The 10,079-nt window shown below is 35.9% G+C and overlaps 1 protein-coding gene across 4 annotated transcripts in view; it reads right to left on the reverse strand.

Annotated features, from left to right (window-relative positions):
• UGT2A2 (UDP glucuronosyltransferase 2 family, polypeptide A2) overlaps positions 1–10,079 on the reverse strand; it is a 133,189-nt gene that overhangs the window by 37,414 nt on the left and 85,696 nt on the right. Inside the window, exon 1 of one of the 4 annotated variants that reach the window (XM_006896818.1) lies at positions 2,904–3,621. The exons of 2 other annotated variants lie outside the window; for them this stretch is intronic. In XM_006896818.1, coding sequence (XP_006896880.1) covers positions 2,904–3,621 — 718 coding nt within the window. Of the gene's footprint in view, positions 1–2,903; positions 3,622–10,079 lie in introns of those variants that run through there. One more of the 4 variants, XM_006896819.1, reaches the window with a different exon arrangement.

The raw sequence follows: 10,079 nt of genomic DNA on the forward strand, positions 1-10,079 counted from the left end.
CGCTATGAGTCGCAAGCGACTCTATGGCACATAACAACAACAACAACAACAATGCTATGTTTGTAATGTAGACTCTGCTCCCTGTACGTAATGATAATAAAGTTATTAATGTAAATAAACACACTGTGCTACTTCTCTAAGGAGATCTAAATGTGGCTTAATAAAATTAAGCTGTATGAAAAATGTATAAAAAGAGAATTTCTGTTTACTTTTTCACCCAGCTTCTGAAACTTTTGAAAAAGAAGATGCCTTGGAGGTTCCCACACTAAATTGAAGATATGGGACTGGGTAGTTCTGGACTAGGTGTCTTGACAGAATCTAAGAGAAGTAGATAATTCTGCATAAATTGATATTTCATGAATAGAAAGACAGATAGATTGTGCCAGTCATTCAGTGTGAGATCATGAAGTTAGGGAGTGTAAAAGTGGAGCCAATTACTCTTTTGCTATCCTTACTGAAAGTTCAGAGAAAATAGTATCTATACCTCTTTGAGTTGTTCAAGCATTTTCACTTTCATTCAGGTGAGGCTACTCAACAAATGAGGAATCCGTCATTAGTAGTGACACTTGTCATAGTACCATACTTCATGTCTGACACTCTTGGTTTTGTTGATTGTCATCAAGTTGAGCATGATTCATAGCAACCCTATGAACAAAAGACCCGAAGCCTTTCTATAACTATTGTCATTTATCAAAATTCACAAAGTTTCCAGAGGCTTGTTGTTTAGGAAGTGGATGCCACTCCTGCTACCGATTCTCAATGTTAGCCATAAATTATTATGATCCACACAGTCAAATGCTTTGGCATGGTCACTAAAACACAAACAGACGTTCTTCTGGTATTCTCTGTTTCAGCCAATATCTATCTGATATCAGGAATGATATCCCTGGAAGTTCTCTGTTAAGGTACCATTCCAGCCATTTTTTAAAATGATCTTCAGCAATATTTTGCTTGAATAATAGTGTTTGATAATTTCCACATTATGTTGGAACACCTTTCTTGAGAATAAGAAAAAATATGTATTTCTTTCAGTCAGTTTGTCAGGTAGCTGTTTGACACTATTAATATACAAAATTGACCATTGCCGTGTTTCCTGTTCCCACTATCATTGAAATAGAAAGTGAACTGAGCTCTCCCCATCTCACAGGAGAGTTCTGGTGATGTAGTCTATAGAGAATTGTTCTGTTAACACAAAAGTCATGCATCTGGTGGTTCTAATCAAATCATGCTCCTGAGCAAGGAAGTTGAGCAGTAAGTATCCTCTAGTACTATTTACTGCCTTAGAAATCCAGTCAATGGTCAGCTATGGATTAGTTCCAATTTGACAGTAATGAGTTTGAGTTTTAAAGGAAAGTATATTTCTCAATGAGGACACCAAAAGGCACAAATAAGGAAAAGGGAAAAAAAAATCAGACTTCACCAAGATAAAAATATTCTCATTTTCCTGGACTCTAAACTTTCTGAAGTCATTAAATCTGAATGAACCCCTTGACTCTTGACCTGAGATAATCTTTAAGACTAAAAATATCTCTGGAAGTCTTTTAAAAGGAAGCAATAGTTAAACTAGCAAAGAATAATGTATAGCTTAAGCATTGTGCTCTTTCACAATATAACTATATGGTATTAAAATTACCACAGCAATGATTAGAATTCTGGAAACAGTTTACGCTGTTGGAGGAAGAACTCAGAAAAGGACGGTGAAAACAATTGTGTTCCTTACTGTAATCAGTATCACCGAATTGTACATGTATAAAGTGTTCAGTTAGTGTATGATTTTGGTGTGTATCTTTTCAACAATAACATATAAGTTTTTAAAGCCAAAAACAATTTATGAGAGCAGAAGACTCAGAGTACTTAGGTGAATAAGAATAGTGTCACATTTAAAGTCAAAGCCAGTGACTCTCAAATTTTGTGGAGCAACATGCAGATAGAGTTATAAATATACGATATACAATCCTGCGGTAAATAACATCTTATTTCAGTTTATTATTGGTGCCAGGCCACAATTATCCTGACCTTAAAGCAAATAATGCCTTGGAATTGCCAAATAAAAATGGTGATAATGGCTCACATGTAATATCTATATCTGTCACTATAATGCATTATTCATTAGATATTTTAATTGATAAAACATTTTTCTAAGTGGTATAGCACTGGTCTGTCTACTTTCTGTACAGAGGAAACTTGTGATTGTTGTGATGCTAAACACGGTGACACTGATGTGTCAAATACAGTAATGGTTACCCATGGCGGACAATGTTTGGTGGAGCACTCTGATTAAAACAAGCTGGAAAGCAGGAGTGGCATCCACTTTCAAAATAGCTTGCCTCTGGAAACTCTATGAACTTGGAGGAACTATGAAAGTTATACAAATGTTCAGATCTTTCATTCATAGGGTCACTATGGGTAGTCTATGACTTGACGGCACTTAACAACAACAATAATTAAAAATATATGCTAATATGTTTTATTTTCATAGCAAACTATTAAGTACCAAGATACTTGAGAGAAATATATGAGTAAAGAAAGAGTTATTATTATTGTTGTGTACCATAGAGTCAGAACTGATCCATAGCTGATGCCTCAGTAGGTTTCCAGAGGCAGTTAGTAACACAGGAGGAGATTACCCATTCTTATCCCACAGAGCAACTAGTGGTCTCAAACGGCATGCCTTTAGGATTGCAGCACAGTTTCTTGCTGCAAGTCAAAATATTTCTTTCCTTTATCTTCCAAATAGCTATTGATAACCAGTTAATTTCTATGGTATATGAAGCTTTGTATAGAAGACAGGTTTTGAGATATATATCCCTTTCCTTTACCTAGAATTTTTTAATACCATCTCTTCTTTAGTATGGTAACTAATTGACAAAAACAAGCTGAAAATGATAAGCAGAATGACTTACCTAGTGCTTCACTGTAAAGTTTGTCCCAAACATCAAATGACTGGAGGTAGAAGTCAAACAAAAGTGAAAAAATGACATTTTTTGTTCTTTCTAGAAATGTCATTCTGTCTGTTAGTTTTAACATGGGGGTAGGTACATAGGAAAGTGGAGCTGGAACTTTTGCACAGTGTTTCTCCATTGTATTACCTATAGAGAATCTAAGAGTGTTCACAAAAGGGAGTTCAAGTAACTCTGCTATCAGCTCTCCACAGGGTACCACTGGATCTATAACCATTACATTGTAGTTGGTCTCTTTGAGTTTCTTCATGATTGTCTGATTGTAAATCACATGCTCACACTGTTCTTTCATTATTTCAGTTTGTTGGGATATAAATTCCTGCAATTTTACTGCTGATTGCCAGTATGACAAGTATGGCATAACATTAGCTACTACATCCAAAAAGTTATTTAAAGCATTCGTAGCTTCCTCTCTGTCTGTTGACATATGAATCACTTCAAAGTTCAGTTTAGATGTCTTCGTGTAGTCAATAAGAAAAGAGGTTGTAGCAACCAACACTGTCACTTCGTGGCCTCTCTCTGTGAGCTCTTCTAGAACAGTCTTTAAATTGAGCCAATGACTCATGTCACAGGGCCATACCAGGACCTTCCCACCATTCCCACAGCCAGCCAAGCACACCTGCAGCAGCAGGAGGACAGAAATCCACTTCTTAGACATCATTGCAACAGCTCTCTCAGTCAGTGACCAGCAGAGGTTTGAGTGTTCTCTAGGCTTGGAGGAGAACTAGCAAGTTAGATGAAAAACCAGGTAAAAATTAACTTTACAGATAAGAAAATATATCTTATACACTGGACTTTGTCATTGTTACTAACAGAGCAAATTACAAATTGAACTCTGATATTTGATGTGAGTGAAGAAATAGTTTTCATTTGTGACAAAAATGATGACAGTGTTCTAAGTACCAGTTTAAATGTACTAAAAAAAGAAAGAAAATATTTTTTAACCCAAATTACATTTTGCTCTAAACTCTTTATTATTTCACAACTTCAAAAAATTACTTGGGAGTAGCTTCCACACATTAATCCACAGCCATGGATCTGTCCCAATCTATTAACTAGGTACTTTTATTAAAAGATTCTTAGTGTGGCCTGGCTTGTTCTCCTACCTGGAGCACTAGACCAAGGCCCTGCTGCCTGGAGGCCTCAGCTCCTCTGCTTAGTGGCCCCGGCCCTGTCACCTGGACCCCAAACCTGCCACCTGGACACTTCTGCCAGCCGCATGGATGCCCTCGCCCTACAAACTGGAGGACCTGCCTCTGCAGCCTGGCTGCCACATGCTTCTGCCCACCACCAGAAAGCACAGCCTTGCCAACTGGAGGATCTGGCCCTGCCACCTCGATGCTCGGACATCTGGAGGACAACCCGCTGCCAGCCCTCTGAACTTAGCCAGTGACATCAATATCACCATTTCCTCTCCACTCCTAGAGTTTGAGACTAGGCCTGCCTAGCCTAGTTGCAACATTTGCCTGGTAGAGAAGACTGCTAACTCATAGGCCATATTCTCAACTGAAGCACATTTCCCTTTGAGTTAAAAGCTCAGAGAGAAATTCAGGCAAGGGTAGCTGCCATGCTCTCCTCTGGAGCAGTGACTTCCTGAGCCAAAGTTTTCAGACCTAGGGCTTGCTAAGGCCTCAGATATGAAAAACTGTACCACAGCAATGTCATGGAAGAAGCAGACTACCTTACACCCTGGACAAACCCAAGACAAGATCTCAGCCTCCCAAAAGTGACACACTATCTATGCATTCCCTGAAGCCAGAAAGTCAGATGGAACTTTCAGAATTCAAAAGAACTATGATTGAACATTCTCAAAGGGTAAAAGACAAACTCAAAGAATTAAAGGACTCTGCAAGTAAAAACCAAGAGAAACTTAAAAAAAAATCAAGACAGTGCAGATAAAACAAATGAAGAATTAGAGGGTCTGGAAAAAGGAGAAACCACAATCCAAAATATGAGGACCAATGTTTCAGATGCTGTCAACATGTTGGAGGGACATATGAACAGAGTCGAAGAAATGTGATGCAGAACCATTGAAATAGGAGATAGAATTGCCACCACTGCTCTGTTAGATCAAAAAGCAGAATAAAAAATGAAGAAAAAAGATGAAATCCTAAGAATAATGTATGACATCATCAAGAGGAATAACATGCACATAATCAGAATCCCAGAACAGGAAGCACATAAAAGTACTTGGAAAGTTGTGGAGGAATTTCTAGGAAAAAAACCTTTTCAGGTATAATGAAAAAAAGAGAATATATATATATTCAAGAAGCTAAGCAAACACTACATAGAATAGATCCCAAAGATAAAAATGCCAAGGCATATCATAGTTAAAATTTCCAGAACCAAAAATAAGGAGAGAACTCTGAAAGCAGCTAGGGAGGAACAAAGTAACCTATAAGGGAGTGCAAATAAGATTAAGTGCCAATTTCTCAGCAAAAATAATGCAAGCAATAAAACAGTGGAATGACATATATCAAACACTCAAAGAATACGACTGTCAACCAAGAATATTGTACCCAGCAAAAAAATGAAGGAGAGATTAATATATTCTCAGAAAAGCAGAACCTAAAAAAGTTTGTAAAAATAAGACCAGTGTTTCAGGAAACACTGAGAGACATTTTTCTTACAGAGATGCAACAAAAAGCAAGATGGACCAAAGTAACCACCACCACCACCACCACCAAAAAGAACTCAACAAAATAGTAGCAATAAAATGTAGCCTCTCAATAATTACTCAGAATGGGAATGGCTTAAATGCACCATTGAAGAGAAAAAGAGTAGCAGATTGAATAAAATAACCAATATCCATCAATACGCTGTCTGCAAGAGACAAACCTGAAAAATAAAAATAAAGAGTAAAGAGAAAAGGGTGGGGAAATATATCAAGCAAATGACAACCAGAAAATAACAGGAGTAGCAAGCAATATTAATCTCTGACAAATGCTAAAACCATCACAAAAAACAAGGAAGGTCACTACATATTGATTAAAGGGTCAATAGAACAAGAGGAGAAAACAATAATAAATATCTATGCACCAAATGATCGAGCTGCAAAATATACAAAGCAAACATTAACAAAACTGAAAAAAGAAATCGACAACACCATTATAGTAATAGGAGACTTCAATACACAACTCTCAAGAAAAGATAGAATTACCAGAAAGAAACTCAACACAGATGCTAAAGAATTAAACCACACAATAAACCAAGTTGATCTCATAGATATATACAGGCTAATGTACCCCCTAAAAACACAGTTTATCTTCTTCTCCAATGTGCGTGAAATGTTCTCCAGAATAGATCACATACTATGTCACAAGGCAAACATCAGTAAATTAAAAAAGATAGAAATAATTTGGAAACAGGAGTGGCATCCACTCCCTAAATAACATGCTTCCAGAAACTATGAATTTTGATAAATGTTGGTAGTTGTAGAGGGGCTTCAGGCCTTTTGTTCATAGGGTCACTATGAGTTATGCTTGACTTGAAGGCAATCAACAACAACAATAAAATAATGAAAAGCATCTTCTCAGACCACAATGCTAAAAAGCTAGAAATTAATAATGAGGGAAAAGGGGGCGGGGAGTGTATTTGGAATTTTAACAACACCTTGCTTGAACTTGAGTGAGTAAAAGAAGAGATAGAAAATGAAATGAAAAAGTTTTTTGAAACAAATGACAATGAAAACACAACTTACCAAAACCTCTTGGAAACAGCCAAAGCAGTAATTGGAGGTCAATTTATAGCAATAAGCAAGCACATCAAAAGGAAAGAAAAAAATGATAATTGACTCTCTCACCTAACATCTCCAACAAATTGAAAAAGAACAATAAGAAAGCCAAACACCTTCCAAAAAACCTAAAATTATAAAAATTAGGGCAGAAATAAATGAAATAGAAAACAGAAAAACAATTGAAACCATCAACAAAACCAAGAGCTGGTTTTTCATAAAGGTCCATAAAATAGACAAACCACTAACAAAACTAACACAAGAAAAGGAAAACAAACAGACAAATAATACAAGTAAGAGATGAGAGTGGCAATTTCACAATAGTACCAAGTAAAAGAAGAAGATTAACAATGGGATATTATAAAAAAAAACACCAAACTATAGTTAAACAAATATAAAAGCTTAGAAGAAACAGTCAAATACTTAGAAATTCATAGCCTACCTAAACTGATACAGACTGACATTAAAAACCTGAATAGACCCATTACAAAAGAAGAAATTGAAAAGGTAATAAAACAGCTTCCAGTCAAAAAAAGCCCTGAACCAGATGGTTTTATAAGTGAATTTTATCACACATTCAGAGAAATGTCAGTTCTACATAAACTATTTCAGAAAACAGAAAAAGATGGAATGCTCTCAGACTAATTCTATGAAGTAAACAAATCCTTGATACCAAAATCAGGTAAAGACACCACCAAAATAGAAAACAATAGGCCGATATCTCTCATTATCCAATAGTACATAAAAAAAAAAATAATTCACCATGACCAAGTGGGATTCATTAAGAGGTATGCAAGGATGCTTCAATATAAGAAAAGTAATCACATTAACAAAGCAAAGAACTAGAACCCCATGATCTTATCAATTGATGCAGAAAAGGCTTTTGACAAAATCCAACACCCTTTCCTGATTAAAACACTCAACAAAATAGAAATGGAGGGGAATTTCCTCAACATAGCAAATATACACAAACACAAGAGCCAACATCATTCTCAATGGAGAGAAGTTTAAGGCATTCCCACTGAGAACAGAAACTAGGCAAGGATGCCCACTATTACTTCTCTTATTCAAGTGCCCGGGCATAAGTTCAATGTAACAAAAATCAGTTGGATTTCTCTACAGTAACAAAGAGAATACAGATCTGGAGCTAAGGAAAACAATATCCATCAAATCACAAGATTAAATAGTTGGGAGTATCTCTAATGAGAAACAAAAAAGACTTATTCAAAGAAAATTATAAAACATTGCTACAAGAAACAAAAAGAGACCTGGAGAAGTGCAAGAATATACCATGTTTTAGATAGGAAGACTCAATATTGAGAAAATAAAAATTCTACCAAAAGTGATCTACAAATTGAATGCAATCCTCAAACAAAAACCAATTCCATTTTTTAAAAATTAGATGGGAAAAGCAATTTCCAATTTCATCTGGAATGAAAAGAGACCTAAAATAAGCAAAACACTCCTGAAAATGAGAAACAAGGTAGGAGGTATCTCACTCCCTGATCTCAAATCACCACACAGCTGTGGTGGTCAAGATAGTGTGATACTGTTACAGAGACAGAAACATAGATCAATGGAGTAAAAATTAGAACCCAGAAATCAGCTTGTTTACCTATGGTCAACTGATTTTTGACAAAGAAATTAAATCACTTAAGTGGGGAAATGAAAGACTCTTACACACGATTTTGGCCAAATTGGAAAACTGTATCTAGAAAACTCAAGCAAGACTCGCACTTCACATCCTACACAAAAACCAACTCAAAGTGGATCATGGACCTAGTACTAAAACCAAGGATGATAAACATCATCAGAAAAAAAAAACTTTGAAAAAATTCTAGAAACCCTAATCCACAACATAAACAGTTTTCCAAGCATTCTGAAAAACCTACAACCAGAAGAGGATAAAACAGATGAAGGGGATCCTCTAAGAATCAACTCCCTATGCACATCTGAAAACTTTTCCAACAGGGTGAAAAGGAAAGCCACTGACTGTGGAAAAAAATATTTGGTAATGATATGTCTGATAAGGGACTTATATCTAGAATTTATAGAATACTCCAGCACCTCAACAAGATAAAGGTAAACAACACAATCAGGAAATGGGCACCAGATATGAACAGACACTTCAACAAAGAAGATACTCAGATGATGCACAAACTCATGAAGAGATGTTAAAAATCCCCAGCTCTAAGAGAGATGCATATCAAAACAACTATGAGATATCATCTCACCTCAGTAACAATAGCAAAGTTCAACAGATGGCAAACAACAAATACTGGTGACATTGTAGAGTAATTGGAATCCCTATTCACTGTTAGTGGGGTGGGAGTGTAAAATGGTGCAACCATTATAGAAGGTAGTACAGCACTTTCTCAAAAGGTAGGAAAGAGAAATACCATTTGACTCAGCAAGTCCACTACTGGGAATCTACCCTAAAGAAACCAGAACTGCTACTCAAAGAGATATATGCACACCCATGTTTATTGCTACTTTGTTCACAATAGCAAAGAGATAGAAGCAACCCAAGTACCCACCAACAAATTAATGGATAGAGAAGCTTTTTTAAAAATATTCACACAATGGAATAATACACAGCACTAAAAACCAAGGAACCTATGAATTATTATACAAAATGGGTGACCCTGGAGGGCATTATGCTGAGAAAAAATCTCAGTCACACAAAAAAGGACAAATATTGTATAATGACACTATTATAAAACAGGATTGACATGGGGGTTGTGCGGAAATTAAGAAAAGTGGGGGTAAATAATAAACACTACATTTACATTGATGAGGGAAAAAACTGTCTTAAAGAAATACATGATTAACTATTATTTGCATGACAACAGTCCAGAATAAGAGGAACATATCGCAAAGTGGACTGGGGGTATGGGCAGGGAGTAAAAAGTGCAACAATGAAAGAATTTTTTTACAGAGAAAAGCAAATGGGGTGGGGGTAGGGAGGGAAATGTGCAAAAATGAATGAATGGAAATCCAATTTTTGTGTAAATTTTGTTAAAATATCAATAAAAATAATAATACCAACAAAATAATAAAAACCATTTATAAAAAATGTCTTGGAGCACTTTGTTCATATATGTTAGATTCTATGTCTAGATCCAAAAGAAACACACAGGTTATAATTCTAATTCAAAGGGAGTTAATATATATTATATAAAATAAGTGTTACTATAACTAACTATTCATTCTAGAAACAAATTCGATGAATCTTAAGTAAATACGAATGTTGTTGTTGTTATGTGCCATTGAGTCAGCTGGTATTCATACTGACCCTATGTTTTAAACCCTGCTCAATCTGTGCCAATCTTACTGTCTCCAACACACCTACCTCAATTACCCCAGTCACTGAATCAATCTACCTC

Source organism: Elephantulus edwardii, unplaced genomic scaffold, assembly GCF_000299155.1.
Source record: "Elephantulus edwardii isolate Elephantulus edwardi_28Jun2011 unplaced genomic scaffold, EleEdw1.0 scaffold00192, whole genome shotgun sequence".
Lineage (NCBI taxonomy): Eukaryota > Metazoa > Chordata > Mammalia > Macroscelidea > Macroscelididae > Elephantulus > Elephantulus edwardii.